We start from the raw sequence: 18,826 nt of genomic DNA, 5'->3' as shown, positions 1-18,826 counted from the left end.
TGAGTGTGGCCATCCTTCTGGACTTCCTAACAGCCAGTCCGGCCCGTGCCACCAGAAACGATTCCCTGAGATATTCTGCGGTGTAATTCCTCGTGAGATCAGATCAGCGGGATTCTGAACTCCTGGAACATGCCGCCATTGCCAACCCTCCGTCAACCGTTGAATTTTCGCGCATCTATTTCCGACGTACGGACTCCAGGTAGATGGAGTGGCTACTAACCAGTCTAAGACGCACGTGGAATCCGTCCAGAAATGTACATCTGCTGGTAGTCTGATTGCTTGGTTGACCTTTTCGAACAGCTCCGCAGTTAAAAGTGCTCCACATAGCTCCAATCTGGGAATTGTCTGGCAACTCAAGGGTGCAACTCTTGATTTAGACGCGACCAGACGAACCAGAACGTTTCCGCTTGAATCCTCACTCCGTACGTAAACGCATCCACCGTACGCCTTCTCCGAGGCGTCCGAAAAGCAGTGAAGGTCAATTCGTTCAGTCTGTGGAACCATAACGCACCTGTTGATCCTGATCTCGTTGAGAATCGGTAGTTGTCGGTGATAACTTCGCCATGTCTCACCCACCGTGTGAGGTAATGGTTGATCCCAATCCAATCGCCTTCCACCCTCGCTTTCTAGGGTCCACAATTGCTGCATAAACACCTTGAATGATGTGATTGCAGCTCCTATGAGGCCTAGTGGATCGAAAAGAGTGGCGATGGTCGATAGAACCTTACGCTTGGTCAAGGATTCTACGTCTTCTAATGCTGGAATCGTGAATTGGAATCGCAGAGTGTCGGTTCTCGGCATCCAAGTCAATCCGAGAGTTTTTACCGCCGGGTCTGGGTCTAGACTAATCTCCGTGATAGGAATGGCTAAATCCTCCGTTCCAACTCCATCCAACGCCTCTGGATAATTGGAAGCCCATTTACGAAGCCTGAATCCTCCGGCATTCATAAGTTCCTGCAGCTGTACCCTCAACTGCACAGCTTCATCCACGTCGTTCGAACCAGTAATCACATCGTCCATGTATGTATCTTCCCGGACTGCCTTAGCCGCCAGCGGAAATCTTCCTTCCTCATCATCCGAGAGCTGCTTCAGGACCCTAGTCGCCAAAAAGGGTGCCGGTTTAGTTCCGTAGGTGACGGTGTTCAGCTCGTACGTGCTGATTTCCTCCTCCGGTGATGACCTCCACAGAATCGATTGCAGCGGTCTATCTTCTTCACGAACCAGGATTTGGCGGAACATTTTTTCAACGTCCGCGACAAGCATCACCTGTTTCGTTCGGCTCCGCATGATGATTGATCGCAGATCATCTTGAATGATCGGTCCGACCAGTAGCGCATCGTTCAACGTCACCCTTGTGGACGTTTCACTCGAAGCGTTGAATACAACGCGAACCTTGGTGGTAGTACTGGCTTCCTTCACTACTGGATGGTGTGGCAGATAGCAGCGTTTCACCGAACCTGGGACATTCTCGACCTTGCTCATATGCCCAAGCTGAAAGTACTCCGCCATGAAGGCGCAGTATTGCGTACGAAGATCTGCGTTTTTCGCCAATCTACGCTCCGTAGCCTGAAGACGTCGAACCGCGATCTCTCTTGATTCACCAATCCGCTCCAAAACGTCTTCGTCAGTCGGTAGAGCGATAGTGTAACGGCCATCCTCCCCCCTTTGTACGGTATGAACAAAGTGCTCCTCGCAACGCGCTTCTTGTGGCGAATAGTTTTCAGCCGACCCGACCTCCTCGCAGGACCAAAATCGGGCCATCAACTCCTCTAGACCTTCTGAAGCCGACACGTTGCAGCTAATGTTCAGCGACTGATTGGGAACCGATACTCCACCGCAAACCACCCAACCGAATACAGATTCGTTGAGTGCTGGCAGTCGCTCTCCTAACGAAATCTGCCGTCCATTCCTGAAGAAATCGAAGAATGATTCGATTCCCAGAACCATATCTACCGTCATGGACACATTGAACGATGGATCAGCCAATTCGATGCCATCTGGTAGCCTCCAACTTGAAACGTTGATCGTAGATGTAGGTAGATTGACTGTCACCTTCGGTAGAACGAGAAAGTTCATCCGTCGGGAGTAATCCGATATACGTGATCGAATGGTGGTTTCGATCTGCTGCCTAACGTTGGTCCTTGCTTGGCCGATTCCATGGACCTTGACATCTATCTTCCCGCGGGTTACCCTTAACCGCTGACTGAGCCTCTCCGTAACAAAATTGCTTTCTGAACCTGAGTCCAGCAGAGCGCGTGCTGGATAGCGATGTCCACTGTTGTCTTCGACAATCACGATAGCCGTCGCCAGCAGTACCTTGGAATACTGGGCTGATCCGTGAGCCACAACGGCATCGGTGGCCGCCATGTTGGATACTTGCGATGTAGAATTACCCGTAGTGCTGGGACCTGGGGTAGCCGTCTCCGTAGAATCCTGTTCTTCCCTCGAACTGTTGGACCTCGTCGGCTTCGGTGCCACTACCGACTTCGAAGAATTGTCCTTGTCAGGCCTGAAGCACACCAGCGAATGATGACGCTTCTTGCAATACCGGCAAGAGAACTTCGACTGGCAATCCTTAGCGTGATGACCGGACTTGAAACAGTTTCTACAGAGAGAATGATTTCTGAGAACTGCCTCCCTTTCCGATTGCGGCATCCTTTGGAATACACTGCACTGAAACAGCTGGTGATTGGCACTGCAGGCAACACAACTTACTCCGGATGTTTGGACGGTGTTGAAGCTCGTCTTGACCGAAGATGTCTTGAACTTCCCGGGTTGGTGGAACTGAGCTGAGTTCTTGGACTCCGATTGCTTCCCTGGCAGCGATTCCAGCATACGGATGCGTCGCTGGAGATATTCGGTGAGTTCAACAACCGTATCCTGTTGTTTTGTAGAAGAGAACTCCTCCCATCCTCTACGTGTCACAGGATCCAATCGCGCAGAGAGAATGTTGACCAACAATAGGTCCTTATAATCACCAGGCTGGACGACGTTATCTAAGGTCTGCACGATCCTCTCGAAACCTTCCACGAGAGTATGCAGATCCGATGAGGATTCTTTGGTCAAGCTGGGAAGCTTGAAAAGGGCTTGCACCTGGAGCTTCTTCAGGTGTTTACTGTTATCGTATCTCTTCTGTAGAAGATCCCAAGCGACCTTGTAATTGGCGCTAGTGATTTGAAGAGAGTCGACCAAATTCTTCGGTTCTCCTTGGAGGCATCCCTTGAGGTAGTAGAGTTTTTCTACATCAGGGAGATCCGCTTTGCAGTGGATGACCGAGGAGAAAAGATCGCGGAAACTGAGCCACTCCTCAATGTTTCCACTAAATGTTTGAAGCTTGATCTGTGGCAACCTGACATGATCAAGATTCCCACCACCGGACGTATTTAGAAACCTAGCCGACGTGTTCAACTCCATTGGTTCCTGCTTCAGCTTGATCGCATCCAGTAGAAGCGCTTTCGCATGGTAGTAGCGATCACTGAAGTCCTTCCTCTCCTTTATGTACGGATTCTTCTCGCTGTCGTGGACGGCATGGGTTTTGATTTCGATGAGATACTCGGAAAACTTCTCCCACAGGTCGTCCAGTCTTTCCAAACGAACAGTCATTTGGCTGATGGTCGCATTCTCCGGCAGATCGTCAACGTAGCTCCAAATATCGTTGAAGGTTTGTTGAACATCGCTCAGCTTCGCCACCAGGACCTTGTACGATGCCAGCGACATGATGACTCGTCGAAATCAATCGGTTGTTGAACGGATGAAAATGATGGTGTAGTATACTGCGTAATTGCCTAGCTTCGCTAGGACATATATCGTGCTCTAACTAACCTATGAGAGTGATACAGGACACCCTACGCAGTCGGCGGTATTCGGCCACACAATGTTGTGACAACAACGTCGATTGTTCGGAATCTCGAGGGTAATTTGATGGATTGGTGTGAATAGAGGAGAGAATCGTGGCGGTAGCATCCAAAAGTTTAACTTCGGCTGCACATATACTGTTCGACTCACCTAACCAAGTGAACAGCGTCACGGGTGCAGCAATAGGGTAAAATCGTCCAACTTTGGTAGCAAAGCGTAGCCAGATGTGGATCAAATCTTGTTCAATTTCATCAAGTCGCGTGAAATGGAGGGAAATTAACTGTAGTATCCAAAAAATTGCTTCGACGGGACATATACCGTGCAACTCACCCGGAGAAAACAACGGTGTACCAATGCCCGTGCCAAATGATGCCGAACGTATCCAAAAAAACGTTCAATTATAGTTTATATAGCCTCAATAATCCGTAGTATATAGCAGGGATGAGTGGGTGTAGATGTCGCAAGCCAAGGAGGATAAATTTTATTTAAAATTGTGGAGTATCCAAACGCCCACGCTTCGGCGGACATACACTAAATGTTCACTAACCTGGATAACGCTCCACGTTGCTGCCTCCTTGCTTGAGTCCACCCGTCGGTCGTGCAGGCGATGAGTAGTAATCCGATGAATCGATCAGCACCAGCGCCGATTCCAATCCGGGCTGATAATCGTATACCAAGTATTCACAACTCCAGAGCTTCCTATCTGGTTAAGCGGAACGACGATCCTCGTAGAGTGATGATGGCTCCGTAATAGCGATGACAGTGTGAATGAATAAAACCGGTGTTAGCAAAGGGAAATGCCTAGCTCCGACAAGACATACACTAAGTGTCTAATTAGTTACCTGGAAAACCCACAGGCGGAGCAAACTTAGTGTTGCCTTCCAAGTCCGATGCTAGCAGTCGCCGTCCCGAATCCTTAGTACAGGAAACCAACAGGGCGGCGTCCAGGTTTGGCTTGGCTTGGGTACGCGCCAAGAGCCTATTCTTCTTTTGTCACGAAACTCCTTTTCATCCACGGAAAGGATGGCGATTCGCTATTACAGCGCGGTAACAAAGCGTCATAACGTGGAACCGCGATGGCGGAAATCCTACACGCTCAAATCCGTGACCACTCCAGTTCAGCACTATCCGGCTCGAAGGACCATATGTCGGGTCCGGAACCCACCTTCGAATTCTGGCAAAAAAGGTCCACACTCTCGCCTAGGCTCCAGTTGCCGACAATAAATTTCGTGGTAACGAATTGGCGCAATTATCTCCAATCAACCGTACACTATGTCACCTTCTAGCCGCTAGCCACAACCAGGGCAAATTGAACGGTATCTTCCACACTGCAGTACCAGTTTCCTCACTATGAACACCTTTTGTAGCTCCAGAACTACTTCTAATTAAGCCACAGCAGAACCAGATTCTACCTCCGTCACTTTGTCACACACCTGAGTCACTCCGAGCAGACGCGGGAATTTCGTTCTACCGATCAAAAAAGAACACCTCTTTTCTCAACTAAGAACTATATTCTACGTAACTTAAATCTAATCGAATTCACGGGTAAATAATATCAAATGCGACCGATCGCGCCGTGAGACCAAAGTGGAACTGAGAAGTGGATGCGTTTGATATCATCATCAGAGCGAGCCATCCATCCACCGTGCTCTGATGATCGATATCAGTGACGTCATCCACTGAGAGAAACAACGATCGGCTTGGTCAGTGTGAGAGCACCCCAGCCATCGTTGGTTGTCTATCATCGCCGCATCCAAGCCTCGGATAAATGTTCTCCGCACCGCAATACGCTGGACAAGGACAGCAGCAACAATCGCATGGGCATGATGGAGATAAGAGTCGTCTGTCCATATATCCATCCGTAGCCGTCTAGGCATAGCATGGACTGCGACGACCTATTGTTCTTCCGTCGACTACTCCATCGGTTGAACAATACCGTCTGGTTTTTGGGCGAGCTGTCTGGATGAGCAAAACAGCAGAAACTTCCACTGGCGTGTTTAGGGGGCGATGCGCCCAAACAATTATATTAAAAATTATTGTCTCCAGAAGGGCGTAACTCCATATTTTGTTGACCTTCTCATTCAAAACTCCAACTAGAAGTTACAAATAACTTAAAAACATCAAATTTGAACCTATTTTTGGTGGTTTGTTGCTTCTGACAATCACGATCAATTAAAATATGTTTAAATATCACAGGTTTCCTTTGAATTTGTAGACTTATACAATAAAAAGGATGTAACTTCAAAACGGGCCCTACGATTTTTTTTATTTTGTCCAGATATGCAGCTTAGCTATAGAAAACGAATGGTGAGCACAGATATTATGGAGTTGTTTTTCTGATAATAACGGACAGAGGAGTACCGTAAATCTGCAAGTAGTCCAAGAAGTAGCTGCAGTTCATACGGCTACCTGGGGACCTGAAAACCAATTAGGATTCAATTTACTGCACCAATACTCGTCCAACCCAAAAGCTGAATCTACTTGGAAGATGTAAGAAGGAAACCACTTTTTTGTAAGTAGATGAGTTAGTTAGAAAAAAGTTGTGGAAAATTATTAATTGAATAAATTGCAGTTGAGCGTTGCTGAAGACAGTTCCTTTGAATTTGGACATATGCCATCAAAAAGACGCAACTTGAAAACGGGCTATACGTTTTTTTTTTTTGAATTTTACTCAGACAGACAGCTTAACCATAAAAATGACTGGTGAGCACAGATGGGATGGATTTATTCTTCTGATATTAAGAGGTGGGTTTAAATTTTCAAACTTCCTAGTGCATACTGTATTATGCCAGCTGTATTTATTTACTGTGAAGCCACACAATACAATGTTTTCCAATTACAACAATTACAATTTTATATTGATGAAAATATGTACCGGTGCCGTACCTCAAATTTCCAAGAACGTAAACTAGGTGCAATAGATATTGGCTTGCTCTGAAAATTATTAGTTGATCAATCGCTGGTGATCACCAATCGAAAATATTTTCAGCTTAAATCACTGTTTGGTTTACTGAAATTGGCATACGTTCTAAAAATAGAAGAGTTTTTTCAGAACTTGTAAAAAAATTTTGTAAAAATATTGAAAATCTATACGAAAACCAATAAAGTCATCGCGATAGGAATATTTTTTGGGAAAAAATATAATGCTGACGTTAAAGGGGTTGTATGCACATTGTTCTTTGTTAGATTATTGTAGCCAGCACTAAATTGAAGTCATTGATCAAATGATTCCTATTTTGCACAATTAAACATATTGTTGGAAAAAGTACGCTGAATTAATCATCAGGCAAACTATACAGCGCACTACTTCCAATGTTATGCTTATCGTAAAGGAACATCAACTGAAATCAACGATCGGAAATCATAATGCAATTTCGTGCTAGATCTACAATATATTATCGCGATTCAGTCCTTTTGTAAATGTGACACATGTCGGTCATGGCTATCCATGGATTTTGAGCTGTTTCAAATGCACATGTTTAACTCTGCAACGTTGTAACAAAGACATGTAACATTCAATTTATTATGATTCATTATTTTTAATCACAACAAATGTCCTTATAATTCAAATCTCTGTGACGTATGATGCAGGATTAAGAGTTATTACCGCGGTTATTTGACGTGGCTCCGTGACCACACAAAACCCACCAATTTATCATATTTACCTTCCAAAATTATGTTTTATTTCCTTTCATGAACCCAACCATTGAAATTAATGGCCCTGCCACAAACGTCTAACCTCCTCCAAACGGTGTGCTAAACGTTAACGGTCACCTCCCGCATGTGTGATCCGCCCTAAATAACCGTTCACCTGTGTGTGACCCTCGAAAAAAAAACCTCGCATCTGGCTCAATCCGTAACCGTGTAATCCCACCCGAATGTCCGACACGAACAAACAAAAATCCACCACCAGAATGGCCTATCGATGCCTCAACAAGTGGCATACAAATTAAAATAGTCACGCCATAAATCAATACACGTCCGAGCGAGTGTGTGTGCAAAGTGTGCCAATCCGCCTGCCCACCGTTTCGTAATGTGACCCAGAGTGCATTGCCACGGAACTGTTACACCAATCTTACGTCACACTGAACACAAATGTCCCGAGTCCCACTCCCCCCGAAGTTCCCCCAGAAACAAAGAAGAACGAACCGCAAAAAAACAAAGGAAAAAGGGCTCGACCGCAAGCGAGCGAAGGAAACCATATGTAGAGCGAGAAAAATGCGAATCAGCTGCAGAAGAAGCCACGAACCAGGAAGTTGGGGATGGATGGCGGCCAGGCCATGTTTACAAGGAAACGGAACGCCATGCCCAGAACCCGACTACCTGCTTGTGGTGCGCGGTGGGAAAACGGAAACATGAAACCAAATTCATATGTGAGCATACCGAGTTGAAACAGGGTTGCTAAAGTTTTTGCGTGTATTTTTGCGAAAATTACTAACTTTTGCACTAACAAGATGATGTTTGCAACAGTTGACTAACTCTCGAGTGGTGGGAAATTTGGCAACACTTCCCTGCCGGTGGGAGGAATGCGAAATGTTTTATTCTGGGTGTACGCCATAAATATCCCCATGAATGGCCTGGAAAAAAGTTTCACAATGGGAAAGTTTAGCAAGAGTGGGTTAGGAAATGTCTGTGTGTGTGATGCTAACAATATGCTTGTATCGAATTTCTTTTCGTAACACTAATCTCTAAACAGCTGTTGTCTCATTAAAAGGAAAGTGCTTGTTGAACATGATTATCGGCATGGATAGGTTGGCAATTTACGTTGGAAAGAAGCAGTGTCAAGCATACGTGGTAGCTTTCAGGTCTAATCTTTCCGGACAATATATATGTTTACATTTTAATTGTTGTTGTTCCTAACAAGATAGAAATCTCGCGCAAGTTATGATTACGCCCTAAAATCCATTGAAAGCTCATCGTCTTTTGCCCGTCGGCAATGGTATAGATATACATATTTAAGGGCATTATGTTTAAACGTCCTACCGAAAATGTTAATATGATCAGTGAAGTAAACCAATTGACTGGATCTTGTGAAAATCGTGCCTTGGTTGTTGAGCCAGTGAAGGCACTTGGCACTTTCCAAGTATTTTTGAACAGTAGGTATCATCACGTCGAAGTCCTTAGCGGAATTTAAACCAACTGAAATGTGCGCCTGGAATCTTCACGCAATTTTGAACACCATGCTTCTTTGCCCAAACTAGTCTTTTGAGCTTCCCGGGATAGTCGTTGTCGTCCATGATTATTTTACTAACTTGGTGTGGTCAATGCAATACGTCTTTTTGAAATCAAAGAAGAAAAAATGTGTAGTTATCTAGTATTCACGAAAATTTGACGTACAGTAATGATCTAGTCAGTTATTGAGCGGCCAATGAAACCATCATACAAACTCATTTGTTAAATGCGATAGACTACGAAAGACAAGCTTAAATAGCATTTTCTATTCGTCATTAGGAATAGCTATCGCGGGGTAGTTTTCAGATTACAGTTTTTCCCTATATTTGAGGATATGTCTTATAAACAACCGGTGCAGACCAGTTCTCAGTTCAGCTCCTATGATGTCCTTAACATTGTATCCTTAACCCACCGTCGGTCGCCCTAGTGTACTGAGTACACGCACTTTGCGAAAAGCCGAAAAACACGTTGAAAATCTCTTCAAATTGATCCGGGTGTTGGTCCTATTCCAAGATCTACTCTTCTTTTTGCTTGTACAGAAGAAATTTTTCGAAAAAATCGACGAAAAGTGTTCGAAAACATCGTGTTTTTAACCTAAGTTTTTACGCGTGTACTCAGTACACCAGTGCGACCGCTCGTGTAACTTTTTTTTCCTGGCCCGTCACACGAGTGGTCGCATCGTATACTGAGTACACGCGGAGCATTTTGATTATAAATCTAAAACTAGGCAAGATAGAATATTGATGCCTTCGGCAAATTTCTTCAGTTCAACGGTACCAATTGGTCAGTGGACAAATGAAACTTTGAAAACATCCTCAACTTCCAGTGGCCACCGGATTGTTCACCGGGGGAACCGATGAAGTGGATATTTTGCAATGCAACTTCTCGAACACAAATATCTCAGGATCTAGATATTTTAGCAAGATGGTGTCTTCGGCAAAGTTGTTCAGTAGGTCAAGGACCAACATGTGATAGGTCGCTTGTTTCGGAATTCTGCCACCATTTGGCGATAGTTAGCATGTAATTTTTCAAACATCGCGGCTATCTTAGGATAGCGATATTATAGCAAGATGGTGTTTTCGGCAAAGTTGTTTAGTAGATCAAAGACTAAACATATGATGTGACGTTTGATTAGGAATTCTTCCACAAAACGGTGCTAGTGATCATGGAATTTTTCAAACGCAGATATCTTTGGATCATGATTCTTAAATAAATGTCCTGAGATATCCTCATTACTAAGTAATATAACATCTTCGGCAAAGTTGCTCATTAGATGAAAGCCTAATGCCAAGGACTTCAAGTTTCAAAATTCATCCAACAGGTGGCGCTGGTTATGTCAGGTGTGCAACGATCTATAGTCACTAAAGTGGTTCAAAAAATCGTTTTTGCTCCACACCGTTCATTCGATTCTAGATCAAATTCTGAGCGTCCTCCCAAAATTTGAGCTCATTCAGATGAAAACTGAGACTGCACAAGCCCTTTAAAGTTTATATGGGAATTACTATAGGAAAAGCAAGCAACTCGTTTAATCGGTCATAGTGTTTGCCCATGTGATCTTGGGGATTAGAACTACGTTGATACTGTGAGATACAATAGTCAGCTACAACTTTGCCGAAGACCGTTTTTAAATCGGACGCCCCAGTAATTAGTTATTGATTTTTGAATGAGTTGTGAAACTTTGGCTATAATTATTAGGCTGTTCTGCAGGCATCACTGGATATATGCAGTAAAACATAGTAGCCATGATTTGTGCGTGCTATCTTTCGCTCCAGGTGCAGCAATGTTGCCTGTTCAGAAGTTAAATGAGCACTGCTGAAGAATTTGTGACTGGATATAAATCAATAACTAATTACTGAGGCGTCCGATTGAAAACGGTCTTCAGCAAAGTTGTAGCTGATGAATGTATCTCACATTATCAAAGTAGCACTAATCCCCAAGAGCACATGGGCAAACACTATGACCGATTGAATGAATTCGTTGCTTTTCTCATAGTAATTCCCATATAAACTTTAAAGGGCTTGTGCAGTCTCAATTTTCATCCAAATGAACTCAAATTTTGGGAGGACACCCAGAATTTGATCTAGAATCGAATGAGTGGTGTGGAGCAAAAACGATTTTTTGAACCACTCTAATAGTCACTGCCTGTGTTGTTTATAAATAAATTTAAAATGCTCTCAGTGCATCTCCAGTATAATCATATTTTCTATGTTTATCATTATAGTCAACGCTCCATGATTGCTATGATAATTGAAGGGATCATCGAATCATTGTAATATCGCATTATGTACAGTATCTTGGAAAGCTGTTGTTGGGGATAATTAAAGTAAACATGAAATTTGAATTTTAGTATGGTTCCATGAGTCGATATCGAGTAGCGAAAAATTGACCCATGGAGGTTTCACAATATACGAAAACTCAATATTATTTATGTTGCTATAAACGAAGCATGCCGAAATGAAACGATTTTTCGTGGCTCATTTTTGTAGTCAAATTTTTTAGATATTGAAATAAAAAGTCATCCTACAACATTGATTTTGTTAGAAACATTGTTCATAATTAATGCTATATCATAACATATTCAGGAAACGCTTTGCATTGGGGTCGAAAACGAATGTTACCAAAATCGAACAGTACTTATGTTGTGAAAAATTCGGTTTGCCGATATCTCAGTAGAATATGTTCCGAGATTCGATTTTGAAAATTACCAAATTCTCAGCTCTTGGGTTCTTGTCGACATGTTTCGCTGAGGTCGGAGACATAATGTAAGTGTGTACGGATCTCCATTTACCCGGTTCACCGTATCATGAGAATTTCCGAGATGATTCTACCTGTAAACCGCGTAGATATAGTGCGTTTTATGTGATAACTTCTGTGCGTTTTACGAAGTCTTTTCACGCAAACATAATCAATGTATTCATCAGAAGTTCGTTTAATGGGCTGAATATAAAAATGTTCCATATCAATCTTGATTTTGAACGAGAATGAACCTTATATCTCTCATTTTATGTTGTGCTTGCCTTTTAATTCCCTCGTAGTGAATTTTTTTAACATTTGACAAAACGTGCACTGATAGCCTAAATGTCAGCATCACAAGATGTTCAGAAAATAAAATGCTCACTGTCATCGAATTACATAATTGCAAATAAAATTGCTCATAACATGTCAGCACTTTGCTGACTGAAAAACTTTGCCGAAGACGCCAAGTTTTAAAATAATCGAGAACTCGAGATTCTGTATTAAAAACATTTGAATCAGGACCTCTAGTGTAGCCTGATGTAAGTATTTGAAATCTAGCAGCCCACTGCATTTTAAATTGGATGTGGAAGAATTTTAAGTATATTTTACCCCTCACACGTTGACCAGAACAACTTCATCAAAGACAACATCTTTCTAATGTAATTTTATTTTCCTAATCAGGATCCTGAAATATATGCTTTCGAAAAAATGCATAGACCGTGTTGTGGAAGAATCTCTAATCAAACGGCACATCACATGTTTAGTCCTTGATCTATTAAACAGCTTTGCTGAAGACACCATCATGCTATAATATCGCTATCCTGAGATTGCCGCAACCTAAATACAGCATGCTCACTAAGGCCTGTTCATTTAAGAAAGTGGACACGTGTTTTTTACAGTAAACTGTTTATTTTCGAACAAATTCATGAGTTTACCTAAAATACATGGAAATCAACGTAATTTCGACCAAATTCACATATATTTGAACATTTATTGAGCATTGCTGGAGAATGCTCTTACTTTTCTAATTATACCTCCCATAAGGTTCTGCACAACTTTTTTCGGAACTTTTCGTTGTGCTGCTGTTCGTTGTGACCACATTTTCTTGAAAAAATCGATGAAGCTTGCTTCTCTTCCATCCTTCTTAAGATGTCGTTTGATTATTGCCCAATATGTTTCAATGGGGCGTAGTTCTGAGCAATTTGATGGATTCGATCATTTTTCTACAAATTCGACTTTTTCCTTCTTGAGCATCTCCAAAGTAGCTGAAGCATAGTGAGCCGATGCTAAGTCTGGCAAAAACAATGGAGGCATGGTATGCTTGCAGTAGATGGGCAGAAGCAATTTTTTAATGCATTCAGTTTTGTAATTTTCGCTGGTGATTGAACCCGTCGTGAAATATGTAGTATTTTCATACTTACTTACTTGATACTTGATGGGCAACAATTCCTTGCTATTGCGTTGAATCTACGCCGAATGAAGAAGCCTTCTCCATTGGACCCGGTCCTGGGCCAATCGCTTCCAGTCGCCCTGAACGTTAAGCGACCTTAAATCCTCCTCAACTGCAAAAAGCCATCTGGTGCGCGGCCTTCCACGGAGGCGACGGCCTCTCCCTGGTTCTCTGCTGAATATTAGTTTAGCCTGACGTTCCTCCGACATGCGAGCTACATGCCCAGCCCACCGCAGCCTGCCGTGTTTTATACGCTTAACAATATCCATTTCGTTATAGACTTGGTATAACTCGTGATTCATGCGACGCCGCCAGATGCCATTGTCCAATTTACCGCCGAGTATTGTTCGCAGCACTTTACGTTCGAAGACCCCAAAAGCTCTCCGGTCAACCTCTTTCAACGTCCAAGATTCGTGGCCGTACAGAGCTACCGGAAGAATTAGAGTCTTGTACAACGCGAGTTTGGTCTTCGTCTGTAAGCTGCGGGACTTTAGCTGGTTACGAAGTCCGTAAAAAGCCCGACTCGCAGCTGTAATACGCCTTTTAACCTCGCGGGTAACATCATTATCGCAAGTCACTAGAGTTCCAAGGTACACAAATTCTTCAACTACTACTAACTACTAACTAGTATTTTCATACTGCAGGAGCAAATTGCTTGCCATAACAAATCATTTTTCCAAAAATTTTCTGTTGGGATGTATCGTACGTCGTCAGGAATATCTGTTTTGGCCAAAGCGTTGAAAAAATTCAATTAGGACACTTCGCGATTTTAGTCAAATCTCGGAACGACAGTTTTTCTGTACACCATTTGTGCAGAAAAAAATTGCGAGTCGCCATGTCAATTCGACCCATCGCTTGGAATTTATATTTTTTTTTTATGTCAACTTTTGTCTGCTGTCAAAATAAACACTTGGGTACACACTGAAACAAAATTTTATTTGTTTTTATGGAATTTTCACACCAAAATGTTAATATTTAGGTGTCCACTTACTTAAATGAACAGTCCTTAGCGCCATCTGGTAGTAGAATTTCAAGTTAGGTGGCCTATCACATGACCTATCACCCACTCAACACTTTTGTTGAAGACGTCAACTTTCTAGGTAATCGAGATCCTGAGATATACGTGTTCGAAAAATGTCATGCTCACTAGCGTCATCTGGTGAAAGAATTCCGAACTAAATAGATCATCACATATTAGTCCTTAAACTACTGAACAACATTGCCGAAAACACCATCTTTCTCAAAAATCGGGATCCTGAGATATTCGTGATTGAAATATTGTATACTCACTAGCACCTGCTGATAGCAGAATTTCAAGTTAGATGGCCTATAATATGTTAGTGCATGACCTACTTACCAACTTTGTCGAAGACCGCATCTTTCTAGGTAGTCAGGATCCTGAGACATCTGTGTTTGAAAAATTACATGCTCACTAGCGCCAAATGGTGGCAGAATTCCGAAACAAGCGGCCTATCACATGTTGGTCCTTGACTTACTGAACAACTTTGCCGAAGACACCATCTTGCTAAAATATCTAGATCCTGAGATATTTGTGTTCGAGAAGTTGCATTGCAAAATATCCACTTCATCGGTTCCCCCGGGGAACAATCCGATGGCCACTGGAAGTTGAGGATGTTTTCAAAGTTTCATTTGTCCACTGACCAATTGGTACCGTTGAACTGAAGAAATTTGCCGAAGACATCAATACTCTATCTTGCCTAGCATTAGCTTGGTAATCAAAATTGCTCCGCGTGTACTCAGTACACGATGCGACCGCTGGTGTAACTTTTTTTTGAGCGACTGACGGAAGGTTAACTTCCTTCAAAATGGGAGAAGGTTTGTTTCCATTATTCACATTCTTGATTTAGCCGTTGATTTCGTTATCTTGGTCCTATTGTGTTCTCTCTACCATACCAGTGTTCATCGTATGGCTGCTTTCACCTTTCGATCACTTCACGTCCATTTATCAAATGATTCCAATTTTATTTCAATACATTTTATTGGTTTGGTGTAGTTTTTTAGGGATGTATTGTGCTTCTTCTAAAACTGTGGGGCTTCTTATGAACGATTCAGTATTTCGTTCCACATACCCGAAGATGCTCTCGACATCGTTGTGCTCGTCTTTTAGTTGTGTAACCCGATGATAAGAAACCCTCTCAGTGGCAAGTGAAAGACAATAACACTTACACTCCAAATTCAAGGTTCTGATGTATCTGATCCTCCAACAGTAGCCATGGCGCTAGTCGAAAATTTCGCTAAGCTAACAGACGTCGAAAGCTACAGCGATCTCTTTATGCACCGTATTCAACAAACTCTCAGTTCTGTGGCGGAGTTTTCCGTTCCTGATGATCATGATAACGTACCAATCAGCAAGCCAGTCAGTTTCAGTGAGCTAATTTTTGCAATGGAATGCAGTACCGATAAATCTACTGGCCCAGGTGGCATCGGTTACCATACCATAAAAAAATCTTGCTTCTTTCGGAAAACACCTGGATCTCATTTAAAAAACTTTTAAAAACTTTTACGTGCTGTATGTCAAAGTTGATGGAGCGGTCGGTGAACCGTCAACCGAAACAGTTCTTGGATCATAGACAACACGCTATTAGAGCAGGACACGGGACTTCAACCTATTTTTTCCAACCCAGTAATGTCCTACATAGCGACTTACATACCGAGATCGTTTCCCTGGATCTATCAAAGGTGTTTAACCGGACAAAGAGTCTATAAGTGCTTCGTCAGCTAGCGCAGTGGAACTTATCTTGGCACATCAAGCGTTTCGCTCAGAATTTTCTACAAAAGCGTTTCTTCCGAGCCCATCTTGTAGACTTCATATCTGACTCATATCGGGAAGAGTCCGTCGTTCCACAGAATTCCGTGAAAGCCATTCATTTCATTTATTTAGGTAACATCCAAACAGATAACACTGAAACAACAATTCCACGCCACAATACTCGCTTCTTGGTCGCACCTCTCCATCATCTGTTCTGCCCCCCGGTCGCCAAATCGATACGCACTTGATCCGCCCATCAAGCTCGTTGCGCTCCACGCCTTCTTGTGTCCACCGGATTCGAAGCGAAGCTTTGCTGGGTTGCTGTCCGGAATTATTGCAACATGCCCTGCCCATTGTATCCTGCCAGCTTTGGCCCCATTCTGGATACGAGGTTCGCCGTAGACTTGGGTGAGCTCCTGGTTCACTGTTCTTCTGCACACCGCCGAAGGTCGTCCTTAGCACTCGGCGTTCGAAAACCCTAAGAGCTTGCAAGACCTCTTCGAACATAGTCCACGTCTCATGCCCGTAGAGGACTACCGGTCTTATGAGCGCTTTGTGCATTCGGTGCGGGGGTGAATGTTTTTTGACTGCAATTTCTTCTAGAGCCCATAGTAGGCACGACTTCCGCTGATGATTCGCCTTCGTATTTCCCGACTAACATTGTTGTCAGCCGTCAACAAGGATCCGAGGTAGACGAACTCTTCCACCAGCTCGAAGGTATCCCCGTCTATCGTGACACTTCTTCTTAGGCGGGCCCTATCGCTCTCGGTTCCGCCTACCAGCATGTACTTTGTTTTCGATGCATTCACCATTAGCCCGACTATCGTTGCTTCACGTTTTCAGGCGGGTTAACAGATCAGCCATCGTTTCAAATTTTCTCCCAATAATATCCACGTCGTCCGCAAAGCAAACAAATTGTTAGGATCTCGTGAAAATCGTGCCTTGACTGTTCAGCTCTTCGCACGACACCTTCAAGCGGAATATTGAACAACAGGCATGAAATCGCTCTGTCGAAGTCCCCGGCGAGACTCGAACAAAGTGGAGTGTTTTACACACCGTTAATCGCTGCTCTAATCAATCTTTGTGAGCATCTCGGGAAAGCTGTTTTCGTTCACGATCTTCCCCAGCTCTACGCGGTCAATACTGTCGTATGTCGCTTTAAAATTGATGAACATGTGGTGGTTCTCACGGCATTTCTGAAGAATTTTCCGCACGGAAAAGATCTGAACCGTTGTCGAGCGACCGTTGATGGAAACTGCTTGATAACTTTGCATGAACTTGTTTGCTATAGGTGTTAGACGATGGAACATAAACTTAGACAGCATTTTGTAGGCGGCGTTTAGGATAGTGATTGCACGATAGTTTTCACACTCCAGTTCCGTCTGCCAGATTCTGACTATCAGCTGATGCAGACAAGCGGCCAACCTGTCCGGGCCCATCTACCATCATTGCCAGCGGCCTTGTTGTTTTTGAGCTGTTGAATGGCATCCTTAACTTCCCCCATCGTGGGAGCTGGTTGGATTCCACTGTCCGCTGAGCTGACATAGCCATCGCCTTCGGTGTCCCGGCCTTCTATGCCTGTGTTCTCTGCGCCATTCAGGTGTTCATCGTAGTGCTGCTTCCACCTTTTGATCACCTCGCGTCCGTCCGTCAAGATACTCCCATCCTTATCCCGGCTCATTACAGCTTGCGGCACGAAGCCTTTGCGAGATGTGTTGGGCTTCTGATAGAACTTCCGAGTTTCTTGAGAACTGTACAGCAACTCCATCTCTTGGCATTCCACCTCTTCCAGGCGGCGTTTTTTTCTCCCGGAATAGGTGGGTTTGCTGTTTCCGCTTCAGTCTGTATCGTTCCATGTTTTGTCGCGTTCCATGCTTCAGCATTGCAGCCCGCAGTGCATTCTTCTCCTCTAAAACCTCATGGCACTCTTCGTCGAACCAATCGTTTCTTGAGCTCCGTTCAACATATCCGACAATGCTTTCGGCAGCGTCGTTAATGGCTGCTTTGACTATCCTCCAGCAGTCCTCAAGAGGGGCCCTGTTGAGCTCGCCCTCATCCGGAAACGCTGCCTCAAGATGCTGCACCTCCTGCAGAACTACCCAAGTAATCAGTAAGCACGATAATGCGGCACGGTAACAGCATTATATGCGCATATAGGGTAATCATTTGATGCTTGTCAGTTTTATATACGCATATAATGCTATTATAATGCCAGAAAAGGCGAAATAGCGTGCCATTATAATGCGAAGATATAACCGTGCTTCTCGGCATCACTAGTGCTGATATAAGACCACGTGAGAAACGTCAGTTGTTTTTTGCCAGGTTTTTCGGGCGAATATTTTGTGCTTTCGCGTACGCAGCCAGAGAGCTTTCGCGTATGCGGCCAAGCAGCTGGTACACGAGGTAAATAAATAAATGAATGAAAATGGAAACCTCGAATAGTATGCAAAATGTAATAAAATGATTGAGATAGTAGGGTAGGTGTACCAGTTATGGCCATAGTGGTTCCCTATTTCGCCATACGTGATATCTTGAATGCCTTCACATTTTGAAAGATCTTTTGTGTTTTAGCAGTAAGATAAAGGATAAATCTTGATGTTAAAACATTCAGAAAGATTAAAAATGTAAAAGTTATCCATATTTTGCATATGGCCAAATAGGGAACCACTATGGCCATAACTGGTACACTTTCCCTACTTCTCCGTATCAGACTTATTCATTTTGGTGGTTTTCATCCTTTTGAGGACTTGAAATTGCCACATATTGATCCTTGTTTTATGATGATGAAATTCCTAATTTTGCGTCTCGAACCTGCGACACCTGTATTGTTGAGTTGTTGAAGT

At 43.5% G+C, this 18,826-nt stretch overlaps 1 protein-coding gene across 6 annotated transcripts in view; it reads left to right on the top strand.

The window, feature by feature from the left end:
* Positions 1-18,826, top strand: part of LOC5574124 (alpha-catulin) — a 598,722-nt gene that overhangs the window by 546,052 nt on the left and 33,844 nt on the right. Inside the window, exon 12 of one of the 6 annotated variants that reach the window (XM_021853432.1) lies at positions 7,769-8,228. The exons of the other annotated variants lie outside the window; for them this stretch is intronic. Within the exon in view, the coding sequence (XP_021709124.1) occupies positions 7,769-7,813 (45 nt within the window). The 3' untranslated portion in view covers positions 7,814-8,228. The remainder of the gene's footprint in view (positions 1-7,768; positions 8,229-18,826) is intronic. 6 annotated transcript variants of the gene reach the window in all.

The sequence above is a fragment of the Aedes aegypti genome, chromosome 3 (genome assembly GCF_002204515.2).
Source record: "Aedes aegypti strain LVP_AGWG chromosome 3, AaegL5.0 Primary Assembly, whole genome shotgun sequence".
Lineage (NCBI taxonomy): Eukaryota > Metazoa > Arthropoda > Insecta > Diptera > Culicidae > Aedes > Aedes aegypti.
Note: the sequence above shows the minus strand (reverse complement) of the source record. Positions and strands in the feature narration are given on the sequence as shown.